The 27,628-nt window shown below is 43.0% G+C and overlaps 1 protein-coding gene across 14 annotated transcripts in view; it reads right to left on the minus strand.

Moving 5' to 3' along the window:
• Positions 1-27,628, minus strand: part of Pdzd2 (PDZ domain containing 2) — a 365,551-nt gene that overhangs the window by 86,066 nt on the left and 251,857 nt on the right. For 11 of the 14 annotated variants that reach the window (XM_048802936.1, XM_048802939.1, XM_048802937.1 and 8 more), the window contains 4 exons: positions 19,036-19,537; positions 8,760-8,902; positions 5,601-5,733; positions 832-987 (listed from right to left, as the gene is read on the minus strand). In XM_048802936.1, coding sequence (XP_048658893.1) covers positions 832-987; positions 5,601-5,733; positions 8,760-8,902; positions 19,036-19,537 — 934 coding nt within the window. The remainder of the gene's footprint in view (positions 1-831; positions 988-5,600; positions 5,734-8,759; positions 8,903-19,035; positions 19,538-27,628) is intronic. The other 3 variants (XM_048802940.1, XM_048802941.1, XM_048802942.1) reach the window with 3 other exon arrangements.

Here is a 27,628-nt window from a genome sequence, read left to right on the forward strand (position 1 = left end):
GGCAAATAAGATGAGATACGTTTTTTTTTTTTTTTTTTTTTTTTGCCTTTGATGGCCTTATGATCAACAAAGCTGATTTTCCAACACTATCTATGCTACCTAGGTTCAAAGCTGGTGGGAAGGAATAACAGGTTCCAAATGGCAGAAGAGGGTGCCTTCCCTAAGGTTAGTTGGATGAGAAAAAGGACTAATAAGAGTTTACACACACACACACACACACACACAATGACACATTTTGGTCAAGTCAGGCATACAAGGAGGAGACCATGGAGCCAGAGGCTGTTCTGACAGCTTCATGTACACCAGGTGACATGTGCAGAACGTGAGGGTGTGAAGTGACACCAGCCATGTGAGGAAGAGCCCCAAGCTGTGCGGGGTATCCTGGCTTAGTTAAAATGGTAAGCTGTCTTCTACACAAATCTGTCCGAGTGATCTTTGTGCTAACATTCCACTCGGAACCAGAAATCTTGCCATCTAAGTTTAGATTCATGAACACTTGTTTTCAAACACTATCGAGAAGCAGCAGCAACAAAATCCTTGTTTATATCACAAAGCATCCTAGACCTGATCTATGCACTGAACTCAACAGCCAGATGCGTTTTGTTTGGAGTTTCATTTTTTTTTTTTTTTTTTTTCTGAAATGAAACGCCTCCCCCTCACAGATGTTTCCGGAAGATTCTGAGAAAAATATCAAAAAGAGTGCACTGAGATCCTTTCCCTTCCTGGTGTCTATTCCAGTCTCTGAAGTATTTCTCCTCTGATCCTGACACCCATGTCTTCAGGGAAACCATTCCAAAAGAGCAGCCTGGGAGAAACCAGAGTCACACTTACTGCTCTTTGGATGGCGGATGAGCTGGTCCCTTCCTCCTCTTCCCCGTCTGGCTCCTGGTCTTCATTGTCGGTCCATGAGGACACATCCTCTATCGAGCTGGTCAAGTCAGGTAGACTCTTAGAGGTCAACCTGAGGAGGTCCTCTGCAGAGCTTTCCTGTGGGGATGCAAGGAAAGGTCCAGGAATTATCCCCTGGCACCAACCAGTTCTGCTGACCACCGCTGCTTGGGCAAAGCCTAGCTTCCTCCTTTGGGATCATCCTGGAGGCGTCTTCTCTAATAGCCTTGATTATTTATTTTTTCCCCTGCGTGTATGTCTAACTTCACTTGTCTGTTTGCCCTGCCTGTATGAGTGTTCCTCCCACCTCACACCATCTCTACCCATATCCACGTCCCCAGACCTAGCACAGAGCTCAAGTATCTATGACCCCCTCCTCCCTGCCCTGCTACCATCTCAGCGGCATATGCCCGTTAGAAAAAGATTAGATTGTTTATTGAATCAAAATGCCAACTTGGAGACACGAGAATGTCTTTTCAATGAAAGCAGCCCTTGAACAACCTTTAAAGGTCAACAACAATTCATAGAACCAGACTCCATTAAGATCAGACTCCAAGAGGCTTCATCAGCCCAGCCCTCTGCTCCTCTGTGCAGAGAAGGCCAAAGCAGGCTGTGGGATGCAGGTGAGATCGTTAAGTGCTCATGAGTGCAAATGAGGACACGTGGCCTTCCGGCACCCTCCTGGGAAATGCCACAAATGGGGGGCTGGGGTCCAGGGAGGGAGGGGTGCAGTGGCAGAGCTGCTCAGAGGCCAGTGAGAAACTGTGCTCTCTCCCCTCCCTCCCACACCAGCCACTTCTTCAGGGAAGGAAACAAGTGAAAGTTTTCATCATCATATGCCTTGAGGTTGACAGAATAGAAGACAAAGAAAAACAAAAAACAAAAAACACCCACATTCAACACTGGACTTTACAAACCATAGTGCTTGAACACCTAATGACAGTGGCATTTGTCACTCGTTTGATGCTGCTTCCACCTTTAAGGAACCTAAAGAATTTTCATCGTAGATTTGCAATTTGTGAATATTATGTTGTTAGTTCTTAACCACGGAAATGAAAAAGTTACTAAATAAAAGGTGAGTTGATTTCTGGGATGTCAACTTTGCTGGACTATTAACAGAAGAATAAAAAAAGGTGCCAGTCGGTGAGTAAATGGCACGGTAGCCACAGGAAGGAGCACTCCACAGCCATGAAAACGGGGGGGCGTAGAAATCACCTCCTGGGTGGAAAGGCAGGATCTTACAGCACCCTGCTCCTTGAACGAGCCGATTAAAATGACAGTAATGAGCATGATATTAATGAGGCATGTAATAATGAATTAGAGGTAATAAAGTCACAAAGCCAAACGCTCCTCCACTGCTTAGGGCCCTCTCCATCTCCTACAGTCTCCATGACATCCTTGTGACGTGGTCACTGACTCTTACTGTACAGAAGAAAAAACTGAGACTTGGAGTTGCAAGGATGTGCCCAGGAAGCATGGCTTTTCAAGGGCTGTGCTGGCACTTAATTCTAGGTGGGACTGCCCCCAGTGTGAACCCTGTCTCCTTGTGTTTGACTCCATTTAAAAGAAATGTGCCCAGCTGGAAGGACACACCACTTAGTGGATTATATTATTGGTGACATTATCAAAATTTCATCTTTTTCTTCTCTTTATTTTTTTTCTGGGTTTTCTACATTAGAAATAATAAAAATCTACTACTTGGTAATAAAAATCAGGACTTAAAAAAAAAAGAGTGAGAGAGAGAGTTCTGTATTGCTATGTGATGCTTCCAGAAATAGCAAAACTAACTTGGAAATTCTGAGTTCCTTCAACAAAGACTTTATAAGCTCCTACTATAAACATACAACCTATTTGTGCAGAAACATGAGACAGCCTCTCTGCTGTAACTGCTGTATTTCCCAAACAATGCCTTAAAATTTTGTGACAAGGTGACTGTTATCTAGAATAACAAGAATCTACTGTGTGTGTGTGTGTGTATGTGTGTGTATTTGGTACTAGGGATCAAACCCAGGGGCGCTCTACCACTGACCTCCATCCTGGCTCTTTTTATTTTTTGAGGCAGGTTCTAAGTTGCCCCGGCTGGTTCTAAAGTTGCCATCCTCCTGCCTCAGCGTCCTGAGTAGCTGGGATTATAGGTGTGTGCCATCATGTCCAGCAAGACATTTTACATTTTTATTATTCTTTATTCAGCAAGTTAGAAGCTTCCTTCATTCAAATATAAAGACAACAACAAAGTCTGTGGATTATCTCCCCTTGTTAGATACAAGAGAGGAACAGGTGCCCAGAGGAGCCTAAAGTGACACTTCTTTTCCCCCTAATGGATGAACACCTTGGCTGGTGGAGGCCGAGGTTAGACACCAGCAGCAGTGGCGGCTCCACAGTTCATTGTCTAATTGCAAAAGGGGCCCAACCACGCCTTTGGGAACTGGGCTGGATGCTCAAGAGCTGGGATGGACACCCATTCTTGTCGTCCATACGTTGCTCAGCCCTACAAGAACCCAGCAAGGGTCCCTAAAAGTCAATGCCTCTGGCAGGAACACATTACGTTTTTTCCTAATACCATTGGGTCTGGGGTCCTTTATATTTTATTTGCTTGAAGGGCAGCATGGAGTATGAGAAGCAGCATGAACTTTGAAGTCTGGAGGACTCGGCATAACCCCTGCGTTTGCTATCTACTGCCGCATGACCACACGCAAGTTAACTGGCGTTTCAATTCCATCCTTTGAATAAAAAGAACCCATACCTGTATCATGGGATTTGTACTCTTAAGAATCCAAGGAGATAATAGATAATAGGTGAGAAGCCCTGGCAGTGTCCTCTCTTCCTTTAAGGTGGTGCGTGAGATCAGAGACCAGGCATCCCCTGGGAACTAGTTTTCAGAGCCCAGCGGATCCCCCTTCATTATTAGCTCTGTGTGTGAGGGGCCCTTTTTGTTTTAATAGTGTATATTTTTTGTTTGTGGATAACAGCTTGATGTAGAAAAGATGTCCCTCCTTCCTTATTTTCCAAACTAGCTGAAAAAAATTAGGCAGCACAGAGATGAAGGCTTGGTGACACACGGTACAGAGCTCAGGCAGGACCCCAGGTTCTCGAGCTGCAGCTGTGGGGAGGGGAGCTGTGCTTTCCGGCTCTGGTAGGTCTGGCAAAATGAGGAAATGGTTTATCCTTCTCTGGGGCAGCATTTCCCTCCAGGGGCCTTCGGCAGGCTGACAGGGGACATCCTGAGGACCGCTGTCCTTCCTTGTCCCCAGTGAGGGGTATAGACAGCCCTCAGGCAGGCATTTGTGTGGAGCTCCAGGGACTTAGGATACCCCGGAGGACCCCATGGAACTTCTGGAAGGGGAGGAAAGGACCTAGAATGGGCTCAGCTCCTGCCTCCGGGGGCTCAGATGTCTGCATTTCCCACTGAGCCTTCACCAAGGCTCTGCATATTGGAAGCCTGAAAGTCCAGTCAAGGATCTGGGGTAAAAAGTGAAAAGGAATAAAAGCAGATTTTTTTTTTTTTCAGATAGCTCCAAGTATTCTTCTAATCTACTGGTTAAATACAGTTGACTTTCAGTACCTCTGGGGGATCGATTCTGGGACACGCTCCCCCATACCAAAATCCAAGGATGCTCAAGTCCCTTTATAAAATAGTGTATAGCATATAACCTACACATCCTCCCATGTACTTCAAATAATCCTTAGGTTACTAGTCCTTCCTGCAGATGCAGAACTCATGGATAAGAGGCACCAATTGTATTCCTCTAATCAGCAACCAATCTTGGAATCTAAATGGGAATATATATATATATATAAACCTCAGATGCAAGGTTAAAAAACAGCAGGGATGATGGGAAAAGAATCACCCTGACCAGCAACAGCTTAGTGTGAGAAGGGGCTAAGGTGCACAAGGCCTCACACCCAGTCTCCCTGCCAGAAGTGGAAGGAAGTCCCCAGGCTCCGTTCACTAATTGCTCATTCACACGAACTCTTTCCGAGTCTCACCAACAGCACAATCAGGTGACAGGAAGGAGAGAGGTCAGTGCCTCCCTTTCTCATCAGAGTTGTGGAGCCTGCACTCTTTCTCTAGCACTTAAAGACTGGTGACCAGGGCTGGGGGAGTGGCACAGATGCTGGGGGCCTGCTGATGGCCAGATGCTCAGGGCATCCCGGCCCCTGCAACATGGAAGCCAGCCAATGGAGGCTCGGCCTCACTCTTCATCTGTAGAACTGGGAGGAAGGAAAGGCGCAGGGTGGAGGGAGCAAAAGACCCCCCAAGGCTTCCCCCAGCGAGGCCTTAAGGAGCAGGCCCCTGGCCTGCCCATGGAGGACCCCGGGTCTTCTTTTCCTTCTGAACTTGAAGATACAATCCCCCACCTCCCTCTTCCCTGCCGTCCAGGTTTCCATACCCCCTTTCTAGTTTCTCCTGGGAGAACTGCTTCTCCCTCCACACCGTCCTTCCTTCCACCTTACCGTTCTTACCTTTTCCTTAGTTCTATTATTATCTTTTCACCCTGCAACATGTATCTTTAAAGACTCTCAAAGAAAAGCAAAACGAATGGAATGTACTTCAGCTGAGGAGGGCCTCCACGTTGGCTTGCCCTGCGGATCAGGGCCCAGGGTCAATGTGTGCAGGCACATCCGCACCCGGGTGTGGCAGGGGGAGGGCTCGACGCCAAACCCACCACCACCATTCGAAGTTTTTTCAAAAACTGAACAAAACTACCTACCTTGCTGGCCACGACCAGCTGCACCATTCCGGTGGCTGAACGAAGAATGGCCACAGCTTCCTCATGGGAGAGCCCGACCAGTAAGTGACCATTGATTACCAGCAGCTCATCTCCCAAGGACAGTCTGCCATCCCTGAGGAAATGGAGATGAAAAAAAAAAAAATCCCTCATCAAGATGTCCTGGGCCTGAGAAGGGTCATTCTCCAGGAGTGAAGGAGGTCATGAGAAGGGACAGTTAAAGTCGGGCTACAGAGGAAGCGGTGACAACCAAAGACAGTCTGGGATGGAACAGCCTTATATTTTGAGTCCAGATTCCCACTAGAGGAGGGAAAATTTCTAGAATTTCAGCTTTCCCCCGTTATTGACATCGGTGTCCATGAAGCACCCAACTAGGTGGGGAGGGGGACAGAGAAACCCAGACCCCAGGGTTTTGGGGAAGTCAGGTCATCCTCTTTCTAAACCTGTCATCTTGTCCCCACAACCCAGTCACTGAGCTCAGTCCAGGGCCAGCAAGGGTATCCTAAGCCCATCACAGCCTTCCCTGACCCACAGCCCCTTCTCTTCCCAGATGACAGGACCCTTACCAGGTTTCCTCTGGGGAACCTGTGACCACCACACTCTATGGTCTCTGCCCTCCCCCACCCCCAACAAGGTTACAGGACCTTGGGGGGGAAATCTTTCTGCACTTTCGTTTTTAATCATTGGATCCTTACAACCAAGCTTCCTAAGGAGAAGGGTAAATCAAAATAATAAACTTTAATTTGCTATGGTAGGTAGCAGACCTGGCCTGTAAACATGGGTGTACAAACATTTTCTGTTTCTTGATTTCCTTCAAATTAAACTATGGGTGATCCAGAGCTTTCTTCCTGGTGGGATGGAAGGAACCTCTCCTGTCCCTGGAAATTGTCTCCTTGGAACTCAGGGCTCTCCGTGGCTCACTATGCCAGAACACTGGGCAGGCCTCTTCCATGGGTTCCAACTGGGCCTCCAATGGTCTGGTATCCTGAAATCCCAAAGGAGCCACAGATGGCTTCAAATCTGATAAGGTGAACAAACCTTCACCTAGGGTTTACAGTATCCTTCAAAGGGGCACCCAGGGGCTGCTGTGGGCAGATCCAGCCAACTCTGTTCTCTCTAGTCTAGTCTGTCTGTCTGTCTCTCTCTCTCTCTCTCTCTCTCTCTCTCTCTCTTGCTTTCTTTCAACCAACTTCTCTCCTTTCATCCTTACCTCTTGTCTTCAGCTGTTTCTCTCTGTCACCTTTCTTTAGGACATAATCATAATCTTTTTATTTTTATTTTTATAAATTCAGGCTTTAACAGAAGACAGAAGGCAGCACAGACATCTGACAGCCTTATTTGCTGTCCTTCAAAAATCCCCGAAGCATGGGCTGAGGATATAGCTCAGTTGGTAGAGTGCCTGCTTTGCATGATGTACAAGGCCCTGAGTTCAATCCCCAGCACCCCAGGGGGGAAAAATATCCCTGAAGCACAGAAATGCTAAGGGCACCTCTGGTTGCTTGAAAAGGCAGAAGAAGGGAATAGAAAAATCATGGAGGAAGAAAACCCCTAGAATCTCAAGACTAGGAGTGTGGGTGGACTCTGTAGGTAATCCCGAGGAGAGGGATTCTGGTATAAAAAAATCCAAGGGCTCTGGCCAGTGTCCCTGGTCTTGCTTATCTATAATACCCACAAGACCAGCCTCAGCCCAGCCCCTTTCCTATTTCACTCTAATTTCATTTCTCTCTTCTCCTGTTATTAGCCAGAATGTTCCACTTGGGAGTCAACACCCCGGAGCAAAGCTAGACATACAACTCCATGCTGAGAATGAACGGAAAATGATGAGAGCCATTAGAAGGGATTCCGGTGGGAAATAGACAAAACACAGTTCCATGCAAAGCTTATCTCTGGGCACAGGAATTTCCTAATTGCCAACTTGCCAAAGATAGACTAGAACCTAAGCTTAGGATTTGTGGGAAAATGGCTACCTGGTGGGAGTTCATTAAAGCATGTGTCATGGGAAGTCTGGTAATGCTCACTTGGTTTAAAACCATCTCAGGTTTTAATCTTTTAATAATTCCTGTCACCCAGATAACTGACAGTTGTAGCTAACCTTTCTCTACTTTAGTTATTAGCTTCTTCCTCTCTAAGAGGATTGAGAAGCAGGAAACGTTTTGCTGCTGTTTCCTGGTCCTCTTCTTAATTTTGCATTCTCAGACTAAATGCCTCTAGCTCCTTCAACTACATCTCATGAGACATACTTGAGTTCCCTCTCATTCTTGGGCAGGCTGATCCTGCTCTGGTCATATCCCCCTTAGAATCAGGGTACCTGGACTGAACAATTCCAGACTAGATAAAAGTCAATCTCCTCCCTCATCAGTGACTTTCTCTTTATATACTTACTGTGCACATGTGGGAAGGTAGCACCTGCACCCACCCCGCCATTACATGAATGGAAGCAATTAGCAGGGCAAAGAACATGCCTGATATTTTGGTTGAGCTGCATCCCTCACACTCAAATTGATCTCCTTTTTTTGCACATGCTCTAGCCAATGCTTCTTCTTATGTCCGATGATTGTTCAGATTAAAAAATAAGCTTTTAATCATGAACTGTTTTCAGGTCACATGGAAAGGAATTCACATTTATTTCTTTCCCTTCCACATCTGCCCAACAGACACATGTGCATTAAGTGTGTGTGAAATCCTGATTGACCTGACAAGGGAAGCCCTAGTGCATGAACTGTGGTCACAGTGGAAAGGAATCGCTTTCCTGAGTCTCAGTCACAGTCTCAGGGAGTTAAGACGTCAGGGATGTGGTGTTCTGCTTACCAGCATATTCCTGATAAGTAACCACATATTCCATAGTACCAGCCTCCAAGAAGTAGGATCAATAACATCTGCTTGAAACTACGTCTGGTGTAGAAAGAAACCCAACCTTGACTCCGTGGTTTGGAAAATCCTGCACTCTCCTCACCAATTAGCCACTTCCTGTGCTCAGAGAGGTGTGATTAGCACTGTTCTTGCCTGATTTCCTCCCATGCACCCAAAGGATCTTTATAAACTATAATTATTAGGACTTTGACCAACCAGAAGAGGACAAGCACCCAGGAAAGGGGAGGGGAGGACAGGAGACAGAGAGACAGGGGAGAGTTATCTAGTCACCTGTGAGCGGCACCTCCTTCCTTCACTTGAGTGACAACGATAGCGTGAGGTGAGCGCTTTGATCCTCGGCCTCCACTAACCTGAATTCCCAGCCCATCTGATTCTTTGAGCAGCTCCATCTTCCATATCCGACCAACTTCCTCCTTAGAAGAAAAAGTGAACATGCGTGAAGGATGCTAACAGACATGTGGCACCGACCCGGAGCACAGAGCTGTCATGTCTCGCCAAATATCCGTCGCTCAGCAAGAGCCCTCACAGCTCATCCCAGAAGGAAAAGCTCCTGTGGACTGGACCAGCCTCTGGCTGGCAGTGCTGTCCAATAGAACTTTCCGTGATAGTGGAAATGTTCTGTTTGTGCCACCCAATATGGAACCACTGGCCACAGGTGGCGATGGTGTGTTTGAATGCAGCTGGTGGTGACAGAGGACCTGAATTTTTAATTTCACCGAATTCTAATTAAATTTATATAGCCACCTGTGGCTAGTGGCTTTGATATTGGACAGCCCAGCAAGTGTGATTACTGAATTCCTGACCAGGGTCCTGTAAAATGAAACTGCTTCTTCCTGAGACCTACATGCTACTCTGTAGGTACACAGTGGCTTTAGTCTGAATCCTTTTATTTTTCATAGCTACTAATTAATAAAAGAAGAAAGATCATGTCTTGGCCTCAGGAGACTTCAACTAGTTTGAACCTAGTTCTGCCATCTGTAACTTATGAGTCATGTAATGTGTACAAATCTGTTTCCTTGCCCCTAACATGAGAATAAGGATTGGTATTTCTAGGTTGGCTGTTAGGGTTAAATGAGATATTTATGGAAATAGGTGTCAGCATAACACCTAGCAGTTACATAATGAATATAGGTAATCATATACTATGTTTTTTAAATGTTTATTTTTTAGTTGTAGTTAGACACAATATCTTTGTTTTATTTATTTATACGTGGTGCTGAGGATTGAACCCAGGGCCTCACATGTGCTAGGCAAGTGCTCTACCGCTGAGCCACAACCCCAGCCCCAATCATATACTATTTGTTAGTATCCCTTATCAGAAATGCTTGGGGCCATAAGTGTTTCAGATTTCAGATTTTTGGGGGGGTGTAGTAATAGTTGCATATACATAATGAGATATCTTTGGAAGAGACCTAAATCTAAACAAAAATTCATTTATGATTCATATGTACCCTATACATATGGCCTGAAGTAATTTTATACAATATTTTTAGTGCACCTGTGTTTTGACTGTGATGTATTACATGAAGTTAGGTGTGGAATTTTCCAATTGTGTCGTGAGGTTGGTGCTCCACAGTTTTTGTATTTTGGAGCATTTTGGAGATTTCAGATTTTCAGATTAGTGATGCTCAATCTGTACTTATATGAACATATGCAATTGTGCACACACACGCACATATATGTATGTTGAAAGCATATTGAATTCAATCCAAATGAGATCTTGTACAGAAAATTAATGTTGATATCAACTGTTGGTTCAGAGGATTGGTGACATTGGTCTACATGCTTCTTAAATGCATTTAAAAACTGTTCCAACCCCTATAACAATCTGTCATTTAAAAATATTTTAAAAACTAATAAATGTCTTTAAGTTATCGGATTGCGGATAGCTTCTCTGCTTTGGTTAATCCTTCCCTTTGATCCTTATTTCATTCCGAGGATGCAAGCATACTCACTGCAAACTCATTGAATTCTTTCAGATACTTAGCTATTCAGAAAAATGAAAGCAAAATCTTGAAAAATGATTTATTTGGGGGGTCTTAATCTAGGCTCATCCCTGTGGTCCTTTTAGTCCTGGGTCACAATATATTTCTCACCATATAAAACAAAAGCTCTCTGTTTTCTTCATCTATCATGAAGGCCCAATGGAACCATCGCCCCCTAGAAATAGGCAACCTGCCCTTCCAAGCTGCTTGCAAGGGAGAAAGAATGTGAAGCATTTGGAAAATCTGAAATACACACTGTCAGAAACTAAAATGAAACTTTATGCAATAGTGAAAAAACCAGATGTTGAGCAGTCACTGATGTGCAGCAATAGGAATGTCTAGGGAAATTATTAGCAGACAGAGACCTGTTGGATCCTACACTTTTTCTAGCACAGTGCTGCTCGGTGGGACTCCGTCATTCCAGCAACAGGCAGTGGTGCCAAGTGTCTCCTGCATCCTCTGGCCCCAGACAAATGAAGCTTGTCTGGCCAAATGTAACTTCAGAAGTCACTGGCTTACCACACTCGTTCATGAACTTGTCATCGATCCCTATTTCATCCAGTAGTCTCACTTTGGACTTCACAGTTTTTGGTTTGCTGCCTCTGACCTCTGGAACACCTTTCTCTTTCCCATTCAGAAACATTCTCCCCTGGACGTTAAAGTCTCTTGTTGCCCCACTACTTCCAGAAAGCCATCCTTGGGAATCAATGTGATCACCAAGATGGCAGCTTTCAACACTTCTAATATAAGAGACTCCAATGCCTGGCGGATATCACCAAAAACAACACATTCAGGAGGGCTGATTAGTTGTCCTGGCTTGCTGGGTCTCCCACGCCAGAATCCCAGACAGCCTGTGGCTGTCTCCCTGGGCCTCATGGTGCAGTGAGAGACACAAGAGCAGGACAGTGGCTTGACCTGTTTCTTTCTATGGAAGAGATATCATGGTTCCTGGGTTCTAGCAGATGAGAGGCAGTCCTCCCTCCCCAGCACAGAAAAGCTGGGCAACTCTTTCCAAACAGCACCAAGGTATGTAATTGGAGTCCAGAAAGAAGAAACTCTTTTATTTAGATTGAGCCCCAAAGTAATAACAACCTATCTACCTCCATTACTGGTTTATGCCATTATTCCCCTCCACACCCGTTTACTCTCCTTTTTTATAAACAGAACCTGTATGATTCACAGTAGGTGCAATAACACTAGATATGCTCCTTTTAATTTTAAAATGCTTTTAGAATTAGAACCTGTGATAAGAAACTTGCAAAACTATGTTCATGTAGGTAGATAAATGACCTAAATGTTTATTCTGGCAGAGAAGTTCAAGACAATTTTCATCAAGAGCACTAACATACCCACTTCACACCCTCCCCTGTCCCAACACATTTACAGCTAGTTAAAAATAAGTAAGAGGGCTGGGGTTGTGGCTCAGAGTTAGAGCGCTCGCCTACCAAGTGTAAAGCCCTGGGTTCGATCCTCAGCACCATATATAAATAAATAAAAATGAAGGCATTAAAAAATATTAAAAAAATAAAAGATTAAAATAAGTAAGACAAAACATATATTGAATACAAGTGGCTTCGGAGGGTAGAAAGGACAGTCTGTAATACCTCTAACTATTCCAGTAAAAACCCAGATCTCCTTCACTTTCGTCCAATGATATGGTTTTCTCCCTATAACTGAAAATAGAAATTTTTAAGGGGAATGTTCAAAGAAATCAATGCCAAGTTTCCTTGCCTTTGGATTTCTTGATCATCTAATGAAGGAGTTCAGAGGAATAGAAAGGAAGACACAAGCAGCAAGAGGCAAACATTATCAGTTTTAATTGCCAGTATTAAATTGAGTTGCCTATAGCAAAAGCAATGTTCAGTTAAAAATAAAATGAGTGTCTGAAGTTTATTAGGCTAAAGCTGGTACTTGTCCAAAACAAATAGGCTAACTTAAATATAACAATATTAAATATATTTCCAACTGCCTTCTTACAATTCCACACGGGTATTTAATTCACACCTCAGTACAGTCAAAACAAAACTCTTCCCCTCCTACTCCTGGATTTCTCATCTCAATGAGAACAGGACTGTCATCTACTCAAGCTACAGAGGATATGCAAGCCAAAAGCTCTCGAGCATGCAAATAAAATGATATTTCACTGCCAACATCATAGCCATGCGAGACATCTGTAGGTTCTATTCCCTAAATAGATCTGCTTCTGCTCATCTTCCCCATAAGCACCCTATCAAAGCCACCAGCATTTTCAGCGTGGTGACCATGATAGCCTCTGATCTGGTCTCCTGTTTCATTCTTCACCTCCTATAATGTTCTCCATTAAACACCCAGGGGACTAAGAAGCACAGGACATGAGGCACTCAGTGTAGATGCTCCAATGGCTGAAGTGACTCCCCACAGACCAAGAGGAAGGTCCAAACTCTGGGATGGCAGCTGGGAACCTTTGTAAGGTGGCCCTGTCCACTCTCAGAATCATCTCCTGGCACTCGGTTTCTTCACTCCTGGGACACTCTGTTGTTCCTGTCTTAGGGCTGCTGTCTTTGCTGGTTCCTTCCTGGGAACATTCTGAGCCATGATTTCTCAGGGCTGCCCTCTCCTGACTCTCAGGCTCAGCTCAAACATCACCTCTATAAGGAGGTCCTTCTTCACCGACACCCAATATCAACCAGCCCTCTACCTATGACACTGCCCAGCCATCGTGCACTTCACCCCGTTTAGTTCATTTATATTTGTTCCCTTTGGACCTTATGATTCATTGCTTATGTGTTGTTGACAGTCCCTTCTATGTTATAAATACTACAGGACATGGAACCTTGTTACCTCATTTAGCAGTGAAACCAGATCTTCATCTTCATCCATTAATGATTATTTCCCCATAATTGAAAGTAAAAAATTTTAAGGGGAATGTTCAAAGAAATCAGTGCAGGTTTCCTTGTTATCAGCATAACTGATAAAGAAGCTAGTTATCAGTACAACTGAAGACTTTCTACCCTCAGGAACAGAGTCTTATCACATAATATCAATTTTCCACAAATACGATGGAATACACAAAAAGGAACATTTATCCACTAATCTTATGGTCCTTTGGACAATTGAGACTGTTAAGAGGCTGAACCAGATGTGAGACCTGTGTGTTCGCCAACGTTCAATGTGTGAACACGTGAACACCGATCCAGTTGTAGAGACAAGTGAGTTCTGAAACAGACTATGTCTAGGCAGATGGTTCGGGCATTTGTTTTCTCTTACATTGGCTTAAAGGGCAATGAAACTTTGTTAGCCTATTGAGAAAAAGCCAAACCACGAAAAAGGAGGTGCTGTGGACTTCTGAACTAAGGTCGTCAGCGTTACCCTCTCCTGCATGCTGCCAACTACTGTGTAAGTCCACACGTGCATTGCTTCCCTGGAGCCAATCAGGGATTTATTTACTAAAACAGGGGCGGAACATTAAAGGGAGCTGTCTTGCAGCATTTAAATGACCTCATTTCTGCTGGAACCAAAAATAACATTTTACAACAGCATCTTTGCCCCAAATGTGAGAAGACACATCATCCAACTTGAATTTCACTGCAGCAAATACTCTGGCTCTTGTTGCAAACCTACTCTGAGACTGTTTGCTTTCCCCTTCTTATTAAAAAGGTCAGTGAGAAATCAGAGAAAAGTGTGATCATAATGTCAGAGCTGGAAGTCCCTTAGTCATCAGGCCCAAATGCTCAGTTTACAGGTGAGAAAATAGAAACCCAGAGAAGGGTGATGACGGCCCCAAAGCCACACAGTTGGGGATAGAAGAACTGGGGCTGGAACCCATTGTCCCAGCTCCTGGGCATGGTGCTCGTGAGCATCTTCATAAATAAAGATTTACAGAGCACCTGCAAGTGCAAGGCCCTGAGCTGGGACCCGTGGCAGACAAATAAGGCCCAACCTTAAAAGTCTACTGAGGACACAACAAGCCAATGATAATTGGAAGATGTGGGGTTTGTGCATCAGTGAAAATGGCAGGTGGTAGTTCAGGAGCCCAGAGAGGAGGGGTCTAAAGATGGAGCAGGTGGCAAGAATGTCACAAAAAGCCTCCAAGAAGAGAGCATCATGATGCTTGGTCTCTATGGAAGGCAGAAGCCAAGCTAGGGAGGGGAGGGGGTGGAGGTAGGGTGGGCGACTGGGCAGAGACAGCAGTCCCCACATGGCTCAGTGGCAAAGCAAACACAGCCTCTGAAGGACCCTGCCATGAGAGGAAGCAAGCAGTGAGAAACTGAATATCCCAGACAGCTTCAGGAGAGGCACTGGCCATCAGAAGGACCACGTCATAAGGAAGCTGGAGTTCCCAGCCCGGCCCCAACCTCAGGGAGGATGAAAGGCTTGGGAGTGAACAATGGATCACACCAATGTGGTGAAGCTTCCACCAAGATTCTTGAAGTATGGGGTTTGGAGAGCTTCTGGGTTGGGTAATGCAACCATGTGCCAGAAGGAGGGTGTGTCTCGCTTCCACAAAGATAGAAGCTCCTGTGGTGGGCACCCTGAAGACCTCATCCTGTGGACCTCTTCAGCTAGCTGCTTATCTACATCCTTTATCATATCCTTTATTATCTAATAAACTGGTTAATTTGCTTAAAAAATAAAAGAAAGGAAGGAGGAGATAGAGACAGAAAGTTAAGCAGGGATCACATAATGAAGGGCCTCTGATGACACGGCAAGGTGTCTGGATGTTACCCTGAAGGGAAAGTGGACTTCCCCAAGGATCTAAGCTACAGTGTGCCTATGTGTGTGTGCATGGCATGCATGCATGTGCACGTGTGTGTGTGTGTGTGTATGTGCGAGCACGTGAGTCATGAGACTGGCTCTTCAGAAATGTTCCTCTGGCTGCAGGGGACAATAGATGAAAGGGAGGGGAGTAGGGGCAGTGAGGTGGGAGGCCACTACCATACCTCCCAGGTGAGCAATGAAAGCAGCCCAGCCTTGAACCAGCAGCATGGGAGTGGGGAAGGAGTGGCCAGATCTGTGCATCTTAAAGGGAACTAGAGTTGACAGGACTTGGTAATTGACTGGATCTGGTATAAAGGAAAGGACAGAGTTTCAGTGGACACCAGGATGACCAGGGAGACTCTCCCAGGATAAACCATGTGACAAACCATGGTAAAACCTGGACAAACCAGGCCACTTCAGTTGGATTTCAGGTGGTTCTGGATTGGACAACTTGTGGATGGTGAGACCTGGAACATTGGGGTGGGTCCGATGGTGCAGACAGTGGATGCATTGAGTTTTAGGTGTGAAGTGGAACATCCAAGATGGGGACATCCTGTAGGGAGTTGGCATAAAGCTTGCAGGTTCTGGAGATAGGCGAGAGCTCAGACATGAACTTAGGGAATATGATCCTTAGGACAATGTGAGTTCACCAGGTGGCCCTGAGGACTTCCTAGAAGAGGATCATCCTCATGGTGCCCCTGTTTGATGCAAACATCAGTGGATGTCCTGGGTGTGAAGTGCCTTCTTAGCTTTCCATCCTGCAGCCTGAGTTCTCTGAAGAAGCACTTATGGAGACGACACAGCAGAAAGGTCTGGTATTCTACGGGTGATTATGATTTCTGGGGTAAGGCTTCAAATGTACCCAGAGACGTACAAATGCCAGTTGAGAATAAACTTGCCTGCCTGACAAACAGTGGGTTTTTTTTCCTTTTGTTATGAGACTGTTTGGTTGTACACATTTTCAACACACAACACTACAAAAATATACCTTCTATATAAACAGACTTGAGAAATCTGTCATCTTGAATGACTGATGATCTTTGCTGAAAAGGTGGTAAGGAACTTTGGGTTCATTTCTAAAATTACTGGTTGATATCCTAGGAAATCCTTATGTTTCAGAAGATGAACCCAACTTTTGTATTTTTAAAAATTAATGTGCTTGTCTATGTATCATTGTGTGTTACTATCTTACACAGGCATACCATTTTTTTTTAAAAAAGAAAATATTTGTTAAAAGGAAATACATTTCCTATTGCTCTGTGAAGAGAGAATAGACCAGGGAAACAAAGACAGGATTTAGTTTAATGGAATATTTTCTTAGAACAAATAAGTGAAGTACCTGGCAAACAAAATTGGTCTGAATGAGCACTATAGGACTTTTCTGTAATTTATTAAGTCTTTGTAGATATATTAAATCATTAATAAAGCAGAAACGGAACAATGCTGACACAGTTAATCTCCCATTTTTCAAATGCAATGGAATTTTTTTCCCCCCAAAGGCTTAAGAGGTAAATAGCTAATTTCTGTTTTCCTGGAAATTCCATTTTAGCATGACCTTGGTCTCAACTATCCTAGAGTAAAAATAAAAATCCACTCCAGCCCAAGAACCTAAGCAATCTTTTATGAAGGGAGACTGGTTCCAATTTAGGTACTGTGAGGACATGAAGATCTCCTTGCCAACTCCGTCAATCCTGAGCAAAGCCATCTAATGAGGTTACTTCTGGGGCTGAAAAGTGTGGTAACACATGAGTGCCTGAGAAGGAGTACGGGCCCTTCCTACCTACCAAGTCCAAAAGTCTGACCCAGGGCCAACAATCAGTCTATGGTTAATGGACAGGTACAAAGAATGCAAGTTCCAAATGGCCAGTCTCTCCCTTCTATAGCAATGTGGCTCCAAAATAAACCAATTGCCCCAAATGCAATCAAGTCTTGAATTTTTTTTTCACCCTTTCATTTATACCTTCTGGGACAAAAAGAGCACAAATATCAAGCAAAGGTATAAAGAAAAATGAAATTATGGCATTTGCTGGTAAATGGATGGAACTGGAGACTGTCATGCTAAGTGACATAAGCCAATCCCCCCAAATCAAAGGTTTAATGCTCTCTCTGATATGTGGATGCTAACACACAATAAGTATGTGTGTGAGGGCACAGAAGTACTTTAGATTAGACAAAAGGGAATGAAGGAAAGGGGGGATGGGAATGGGAAAGACTGTAGAATGAATCAGACATAATTTTCCTATGTTCATGTATAAATACAAGACCAGTGTAACTCCACATCATCTACAACCACAAGAATGGGAAGTCATACTCCAGGTATGTATAATATGTCAAAATATATTCGACTGTCATGCATAGCTAAAAAAGAACAAATAAAAATTTTTAAAGATTGGGTAAAGACACTCTGACATGTGTGTAGTCTTCAGATACCCAAATCCAAAAAATAATATCAATTATTTTAATTAAGATGAGTGGAGGAGGGGTACTCTTCAAAGTCTGGTGGCATTTTTCATTTTTTCTTTTACTATCATTTCAAATTATCTCCATTGTGTCCTAGGCCAAATCAAAGCCTGTTCTTTGGATTATAAGCAAGATTCACTCTCTTTTGGTGCCCGAACCTTCAAAATTATTAAGGAAGAAACACACCCTACTTTCTATTTTTCACCTTAGACTTTCTGGGTATTTGTAATCCAATCATTAGAAGAAAAATCATAGCAAGACAGAGTCCCTGATAAGGAGCATATAGTATTTTCATTGCTTTTAATTTGGGGGGAATCCCATAAAATTGGTAGGAAAATCACTGATAAAGACACAAGGTTTCCCTTCTCATTTGTTTACATATCCCATGTAATGCCTCCTCTGGCTTTACGGGGATCATTTAACTCCTAAAATGAAGGAAAACAATCCCTTGAGAGAAGTATTATTTTGATTCAATTCATCATGTAGATTGGCTGAAATTATAGAAATAATTGCATCAAATAGCCTTTTGAGAAATTTTTTTCACTCCCAGGGCACCCCTTTCTCAATGCAAAACTGAACATGATTCTTTTGTGTCCTTTCCTACCTTTCCATCTCTATAGATGGTGTCTCCGGACTAAAGAAGACACCAATCAGCACTCACCTAGGAAGCTATTGTTTCATTTAGGGTTCATCAAAACATCTGCCCGGGGATTCTTGGGACTGACATGTTTACCTTAGAGAAATGTAACTCTGCTATGAAAGAATGTTGGTTATAATGAAGGAGACAATCAAGGCGAGAAGCTCACCCATCACCTGTCAGAATATTCACATCTGTTCTGCTTTTAGGTAAGACCAACCTTGACCATCGCAACTGAATATCACAGTGTCAGAGATTTCTGTGAAACTTCCCATTTCACTGGAACTTACCAATGCAAGAATATGATCCCATGAAAATACCACTGGTTTTGAATTGTTAAAAATAAAGGCAGCTGCTTCCTTTCCTGTGTAAGACTGAAGATGGGATGTTTGTGTTCTCAAATACCACCAGGAATTCCTGGCCCTGGAGTAACCATTTCACTGTGACAGCAATGATAAATAATGACACAGCTCAAGACACACACTTTACCAGAGAAGGCTTGAATTTTTCCACTTATGATCACTTGACTAGCTCTTTATTTAAATGGGATAAAATGACTTGAATCTTTTCATGGTTGCTGTTGTTATGTGCTCTGATCATTTATCTTGATAAATTTGTTGGTTTCCAAGTACAAGGTCATCTTAGACATATTTTCTATATTTAAAAAGCAACTGAAAAAATATATTTTTTTAAAAAATGTAGGTTCTATAAGCAAATGGAGCCTTACCCGAGCCAGGCAGTCACTTGACTGAAAGTCCGTCTTTCCAGCTTTTGAGATGCGACGTTTGTCATTGCTTGTGGTCAGAGGAGCATCTGTCTTTGGAGTTCTGTTCTCCGTTCCTCTGTCTACTTCTGATCTCTCGAGATGGGGTCCAGCCACCTCCTTGAGAGAATGCGGGCCATTTTCTAGCTCATAGGCATGCCCGTTTCCAAGTTCAGGGTCAGTGCGGTTCTCCAGCTCAGTGCTGGTGTCATCGGCCAACTCACAGCTGGCGCTGCTCCTGGATTCCTCCGGGGACTTGCTGGTGGGAGGTTTGGAAATGACCCCAAACTTTCTTGCTCTTTTCCCCTTTTTTGAAGTTCGGTCACCCAGCTCCAAGGTAGGTGTCTCTCCTGGTTCAGAGCTGTTGCCACTGTTGCCATTATAAGTAGACTGGGTTTTGTGCTTGAAGCGCCGCAGCATGATCAGGTAGATGAAGCCGCCATTCCAGCACTGCTCAGCCAGGTAACTGCAAAAACAGAGGTGCCTGTTAGAGCCGCCAACGCCCTTCTTAACACCCAGTTTGGACAAACCTCACGGGACCTGGTGATGAAAACCCTGGCCAACATACTGAAGTACTTTTGAGCTTTCTAGAGAGCTCACCATTCAACTTTTTAAATTTATATAATTGTTAATATTATATTTTTTATATAATTGTTTATATAATTGATAAATGATCCCCAAGCCCTCAAATAAACAAAAAACCTCATGAACTAGAAATTACTAATTTAAGTCCCCTAGCATTAGGAGTCAGAGAAGGGTTTTTCTACTGACAGAGCCAATCCTAACATATTAAAAAATAAACTTTTTTTTCAGTTCTGGTGATTGAACCGAGGGCCACATGCAAATTAAGTAAATGCTCTGCCACTGAATTATATCCCCAGTCACTGAAATGAAATAAAATTCTTATAGGAGGGATAACATCGAATGTTCTATAGTATAGTAGGGTAACTGTGGTTGCAACATTTAATTGTCTATTTCTAAATAGGTGGTAGAGAGGATTTTGAATAACCCCAACACAAAGAAATGACAAATGTCTATGGTGACAGTATGCCAACTATCTTGATCATTACACATTGTGTACATGCATTGAAATGTCACATTTCATCACATAATTGACACACATAATATACTTATATGTCAATTAATAATATTTTTAAAAACTTCAAATGTTCTCCAGCACAATAGGCTAACTATGATTAATAAAAGAAGTGGGTGAATAAAAATTAAGAACTTTTTTTCTTTACTCTCTTTACTCCTTCAAGAACATCTGACATTGGCATTAAGCCAGACTGCCATCCATATATTGCTGAAGGAATGATATTGAGTCCCCCGGGTAAAGAAAGAATAGAGAGCGTGGATTGGGGGAAATGTTAACTTTTGTTTCTAGGATCAAAAAGATTAACTGCACATTAGGAGCTTCTGCCCTACAGCAACTGGTTCCCAAGCAAAGAGTGATGACAACTGAGTCTTTCACAAATCTGACCTGCTTCTAGTCTTCCTACGCTTACAAAGAAAAGGCCTGGGGCTATGCTGCCTACATCTTCAATAAGAAATAGAACCTTTCCAAGTGTACCAAAAAGCTCCAATACTGGATAGGGGCCAGACTAATATGAAGATGCTAAGGAAGCATTAGCAGCCATGTGCTGCACAGAATGAGTATCAGGTTCATTTCTTAGTATGGTCCTAATGTGAGCTGTTCATAGCACACAAGGACAGTCATGCCCAATTTGGGCATCATTTTAAGAGGATCACCGAACAAAGTGGAAAGCACATAGAAGACCAGGAAAAGGAAGGATGCTGGAAACTATGTCAACCAGGAGGAGTCAGGGGAATGAGGGACATTCAGCAGAGAACACAGGGTCAGGGTCAGTTTTTTTTTTTTTTTTTTTTTTTGATATATTTGAGGATGGGCAAATATTGAGAAACAGGAAATAATATAAATGCAGTATGTATGTATAGTATAATATGCAAGAATGCTCCAGAGCTTCAAGAATATGAAGAAAATAGAACACTGAATAAAGTGAGTAATTAGCTGCAGTCAGGATTTCAGGTCATTAAAGCTTCAACAAAGAAAATACCTGCTGCAGTCAGGAAGCGAGGCTGGGCCCCACCCTCCACGTGCCAGGGGAGATCAAGAAGCACACATCCTCGGAGATTCCTCCCAGCTGGAATCTTGCCGCATCCTACAGCTCACAGGTTCCCAAACAAAGAGTGTCAACAACCAAATCCTTCACAATTTGGGCCTGCTTCCGGTTTTCCTACACCTACAAAGAGAAGGCCTGGGGCTGCGCTGCCTACATCTTCAGTAAGCGAGAAACAGAACCTTTCCAAGTGTAGCAAGCCAGCTGCTCCCCAGCCCCCGGCATGAGGCTGACTCTAAAGAAACGAGGACTGCAGGTAAACAGACATTAAGGTGCCCTTCTGTGATCTTGTCACCAGGGAAAACCAGATCTGAGAGCTGGGGCAGCCAGCATGTGGGAAACAGGCCAGGTCACTGAGGTCCTCTCTCATCTCACCATGAGCTTTCCCTCAGGTAGTGGGCAATGGGAGGGGAGAAGAGGTGACGGCTGTGTTTGAAATGCACTGGATTCTGGCCCAAAGGCACATATTCCCCAGGCCTAATCAGCAGATAGTGCAGCAACAGTGACTGACTAAAGGAGGGAATATTTCTCCATCTTTGTCACGGAGTAAAGCGAACAAGAGAGAAAGTTCTTCAAACAGCAACTAAATCTAATAAAAACTTTCTTTGATCCTGAGCTATAAATCGTGGTAGTGAAGCCACACATAAAACAAGTAGAAAAAAGACACTGTACAGATCTCAGGTGATTCTGTAAAAGGCAGGAGGGTGAAGGAGGCAGAAAAATAGCAATTAAACCTGGTTCTCGGCACAATTGCCCTACGATGTTTAAATTTCATTTCTTTGGATTGTGTGTATTTTTCCCTTGCCTGAAAAAAAACTCTTGAAATGGTGTAACAAATGCTGAATGTTTTCTTTGATATAAGGAGGCCGATTCATAGTGGGATAAGGAGCAGGGAGGGGGCATGGGGTTATTAACGAAGAATGTGATAATCATTATTATCCAAAGTTTATGTATAAAGACATGAATTGGTGTGAATGTGCTTTGTATACAGCCAGAAATATGAAAAATTGTGCTCTATATATGTAATAAGAATTGTAATGCATTCTACTGTCATATATAAATAAAAACTTTACATAAAAGGAAAAAAGGTGTAAAATCCTAAAATTAGGTAGCCAGGTTATAAGGGTTTCTCTTAGCTGACCAGTGCCATTTAAAATAACATGCATGTTCAATTGTTATGAAAAAAAAGGGTGGGGGAGTAAAGACAGGACCAGGTGAAGAGTTGGATATCCAAGTTCTCATTCTGGCTTTGGCCCAACCATTTAAAACAATGACAAATGTACAGCATTTCCACCAATGGATGAATGTATAAATAAATTGTGGCACATCCATATAATGGAATATTATTTGGTAATAAAAAGAAATGACATATGCCATATCCTGAGTGAAACTTGGAGTCACTGGGCTAAGTGAAAGGACTCAGACCACAACAGGCCCTGTGTGACGTGATTCCTTTACATAACATATCCGGAAGACATAAACACATGAAGACTAAAAGAGGAGTTATTTCAGGAGCTAGGAGACAGGAGTATTGGGACTAAATTGGCAGGCAATAGAAATGTTCTGCAATTAGACATTGGTGATGGTTAGACATATACTAAAGCCTACTGAGTTGCCCACTTTAAACTGGTGAATTTGTTATAGCAATAGTGTTAGCTTTCAGTTACTGTCACAAATGCCTGAGAGAATCACCTTATGAAGAGAAAAGGTTTATTTTGGCTCACAGTTTTGGAGGTTTCAACCACCTGTTGGTTTTGGGCCTATGGTGAGACCACACATCATGGTGGCAGTGTATGGCAAAACCATCCACCTCATGACTAGGACACAGAAGAGAGAAGAGGAAAGGGCTGGTGACACACTATCTCATTTAAGGACATGCTCCCAGTGACCAGAAGACCTCCCACCAGTCTCCAAGCCTCTTAAAGGTTCTACCACCTTCTACTAATGCCACACTAAGAACCAAAGCTTTCATGTATGGGCCTTGGGGGACACTTATTCAAACTATGGCATGAATTCTACCTTGGTTTTTAAAAAGTAGCAAATATATAATAATCTGGGCAAGTTTTGAGTTCATTCTTTGAGTAGGTGCTTGACAGACCCCATTTCCCTATGAACTGTCTTAGAAGAAATTGCAGCTCAGAAATACTAATTAGCTTGCCCAAGTTCCCAGAGGTCCTAAGAGGCAGGACTAATTCTATCCAATTCCAAAGCCCACACTATTCATGCTGTGCAATTCTGCTGTCATTCCCAACTCCGTGCTTTGGTTTCCTCATCTGTAAAGCGAGGGTGCTGAAATGGGTCCTCTCTATGTTGCTTTCACATTCTAATAATTGTGAGTGCTAGTTTCCCAGGCAGGGTTCTGGGGATAAAGAATCAAGTCATCTCAATGGTCTTGGTGCAGTGCTAAGGACAAAACACAAATGAAAAACAAAATATCCACTCTATGTCCAAGTTGTCTTAGGCCTTGCTGTGGTTTGGATAAGTGTTCCCCAAAAGCTCACATGCTAAAGACTTGGTCACCAGCCTGTGGCACTAATGGGAGGTGGTGGAACTTTTAAGAGGTTGGGTCCAGTAGAAGGGCACATGCCCTGGAAGGGGATGTCAGGACTCTACCCTTTCCTGTCTTCTTGTTTCCCTATCCCATGAGGTAATAGAGCTTTCTTTACTATGAGTTCCTGCCATGATGCACAGTGTTGCCATAGGCCTAGAGACTATGGTGCCAAGAAACCATGGATGGAAACCTGAGCCAAAATAAACCTCTCCTCTTTTTAAGTTGATTATCTCAGGCATTTGTTATAGCAACAGAAAGCTGACTAATACAGGTCCCTTGGATACTTAACATTGAATGCAAAAGGATTTAGTACAGAGTCAATTCATTTAAAATTGCTTTTGGAAACCTACCTTTCATACAAAAAAAAATCTGAACAATTTGATGTATTATTTGCAGAGAAATAATACCTTTTTGGTAACAAAAAGGCTAGCTGATTTGGAGTATAAGATTTTAAATATGCATTCTTATGGAAAGTGCCAAGAATCTTTGAAGGTGCCTATGGTTGAGACAATATTGTATTTTTGCAGGGTTTATACTTGGCAAAACTACAGAGCCAAGACGAGTTTATCTTTAGTTCAGTACCATCTCCCTGCCCTCTCCTGGCTTCCTAGCAATAAATAAGATCCTGACACCTTAAAGGAACTATATGACAAGTTATTTTATTCCTTCCTGGATTGGAATTTTCTGAGGTCATTCCAAAGACAAAGGGTAATGAATGAACTATGGACACTGTAGCAAGATGGAGAGAAAGAGATTTTTGGGGTACAGAGTAATTTTCTTAGAATTATTCAAATTACTTTCAACCTAATCACTCCATAATCTGTATCTATCTGCATTCAAATGATTTACCTAACTTTTCCAGTACCTTCTGGCTAATTGTATCCCCAAGCCCCCCCCCCCACTTTTTTTTTGTTCAGTAGAATTCTTATTTGATATTATAATTAAAAAAATATATTTCTTTAGTTGTTGATAGACCTTTATTATATTTTTTTATATGTGGTGCTGAGACTCGAACCCAGTGCCTCACAAATGTCAGGCAAGTGCGCTACCACTGAGTCCTAGCCCCAGCCCTGATATTATAATTTTTAAAAAATATTTATTTTATTTATTTTTATGTGGTGCTGAGGATCAAACCCATGGCCTTGCATGTGCTAGACAAATGTTCTACCACTAAGCCACAACCTCAGCCCCTGATATTATAATCTTTACAGTAAAATTTAAAGTCAGTATGACACAGTCAATTTTCTATGGTAGGACAGAATATATGAGACTGGGGAATTTATACAGAAAAAAAGGTTCATGTTGGTTCATGGTTCAAGAGGCTGGGAAGCCCAACATCTGCTTTATCTCATGGTAGAAAGCAGAAGGGAAAGTGGGTGCATGTGGAAGAGCAAGAATACAAACTGTGGACTTACTTGTTAACAGTCAGCTCTCAAAGTACAAAATCCAGTCCCACGAAAATGAGAACTCAGTCAGATGAAAAAGGCACAAATCCACTCATGAGGGCTCCTCCTCCAAGTCCCAAATGCTCCCACCAGGCCCCATCTCCCAACACTGTTGCATTGGAGACACCGTCTCAACATGAGTTTTGGTTGGAATAAACCATATTCAAAGCATAACAGAATATTTGAAAAAGATAATTTTCTAAATCATGTGATTTAGAAAAATAGGAAGCTTCCTTTTTATAAAAACGATTAGCTTTTTAAAAGCTTCTCTATGTAGAATTTATTTGTGTGTGTTGAGGGTACTGGGGATTGAACTTAGGGGGGCTCTCCTACCACTGGGCTAAAATCCCATACCTTTTAAAATTAAAAAAAAAAATAGAGACCTTCTTGCAAAATTGCCCAAGCTGACCTCCAACTTGCAATCCTCCTGGACCAGCTTTCCAAGTAGCTGGGATTACAGGTGTGCCACTGAACCCAGATAATTATTTTTCCCCCAAAATTTGAGATTGTCCTCTGGCAAGTGAAATTATTAATTCAATTGAAATTTAGTTGATTTTAACCTTCCTAAGATGACCTTAAGAAGAAAGACCAACTCATTAGCCTAGAACTTTTCCTTTGAAACTCGTTGTAGTTCTTTATTTCCCTCAGCCTTTTCTGAGCTCATCTCCTCTCTCTTCCACCCCCGACCCCACACACACATCACAAGGTCTTATCCAAAGGGAAGTTCTGAGTATCTCTTTTGCTCCTTGCTACTGTCATAATTCTGGAGTCTGCACCCTCCAGGCGTAGGAGGACTGGGAAGGAGTTGGCAGGTGACACTGGATGTCTGGAAAAACTGGAAGGATAAAGATATCTGAGACTGAAAAACAACAAATACAAGGAAATAGAAGAATAGAGAGGGCAGATACAGGAAGGGATTAGAAAGCCAAAGACACACATCACTTATCTATGTCCCGATTCTATCAAAACAGGGCTTGAGGCAGCTGTACAATTTTGATATTTTGATGGTTCTGCCTAAATCCTTGGAAGGAACCATCTCCAGGTGCCTCTGAAGATCATCTTGGGCATTCAGCCAACCACTGGTGACAGCTGGCACACAGTATAACCTCACAGAGGGGTGCTGCCAAGCTGAACCAGGGGTATATATGTGTGTGTGATTCAAAGCAACTTGGATTGTCACCCGGGCACTGGCCTGCAACACAATGCCATAAAAATACTGTCTAACTCAAGAACACACAAAACAATTCTGGAACTCAGACTTTTCACCAAAGCAGACATTCCTACTTCATTTGAGTATGTCAGGCCTTTGGTACAGACAACAAGAGCATAAACACTGACTGCAAGAGGATGTTTATAGATGAGTTATCATGACTGGGTAGGAGTTTTATAGAACAGGACCAACTGCTAATAGCTACCCTGTCTAACACACAGGACCAACGGAGGTCAATTATTCTTCCCCATGATTTTTTTCTCCCCTAATATGTAATGAGAAATCCAAAAGCTGTTTGTAGTCCTTTGAAAACCTGTGAGGCGTAATGACTCCAGAGGGCTGTCTGGGGCTGTGAGTCTGTAGGTTGAGAAGAACTGTTAAATATATAGAGACTAATTTCCTAATAAAGGCGTGGCTGGGAAACAGAGGAGACAAGTTTGAACATCTTCATAAAAGGGGATGGGATCTGGTTGTCCAAGGACAGTCTCTCTCAGGCATTGCCTCCTAGTTATCTTGGAATTTTGGAGACAGTCCTCACGGATTCCACAGCTTTTCCTAGTAAGAGTCAAATTATCCTTGGGGGACCCTGAAGGTAGAATTTTTTTCCCTAAATATTATGATGACAAGAGTAACATTCTTCATGTGCTCATAGGCCCTCTCTGAAGAGAAATCAATGTACTGCTTTGCTACTCTGGAAAGAAAGTCTTGACTAGGTGGAGGAAGATGGGTTTAGGCACCAAGAGGCTCTGAAAGTAGGTCTCAGCTGGGCTTGGAAGTAGACCTGACTACAACACTGTATTCCAAGTGTGAGCTGAAGAGACAGACTGAGGAAGCCAATTTCCACTACCGAACTTCCTCTACCGAGCAGAAATGGCTGGGTTCACCAACTCTTTCTCTTTCCTTTATCTGGAATCAAGAAGGGAAAATGAATAAATGAATATATTCGGTTTGTTATGAAATATGTGGACTTAATTAATTTTATCATGACACTTGGAGAGGGGAACACAAGTTGAGAATAATTAGTCAGGATATTTAAGGAAATTTTGGTTCTATGATATAATCTTAGCCATTTAAAAATCCAAATTATCAGCAACAGACTGTGAACCACTGCCATAGTCTAGCAGTGAAATGTAAATCATACCTATCTGACTACCAGCACAGAGGTCCATGTTACCCTCAGGGAATGAGGGCTTGGAGCTGATACTCTGGC

This window comes from Marmota marmota, unplaced genomic scaffold (assembly GCF_001458135.2).
Source record: "Marmota marmota marmota unplaced genomic scaffold, marMar, whole genome shotgun sequence".
NCBI lineage: Eukaryota > Metazoa > Chordata > Mammalia > Rodentia > Sciuridae > Marmota > Marmota marmota.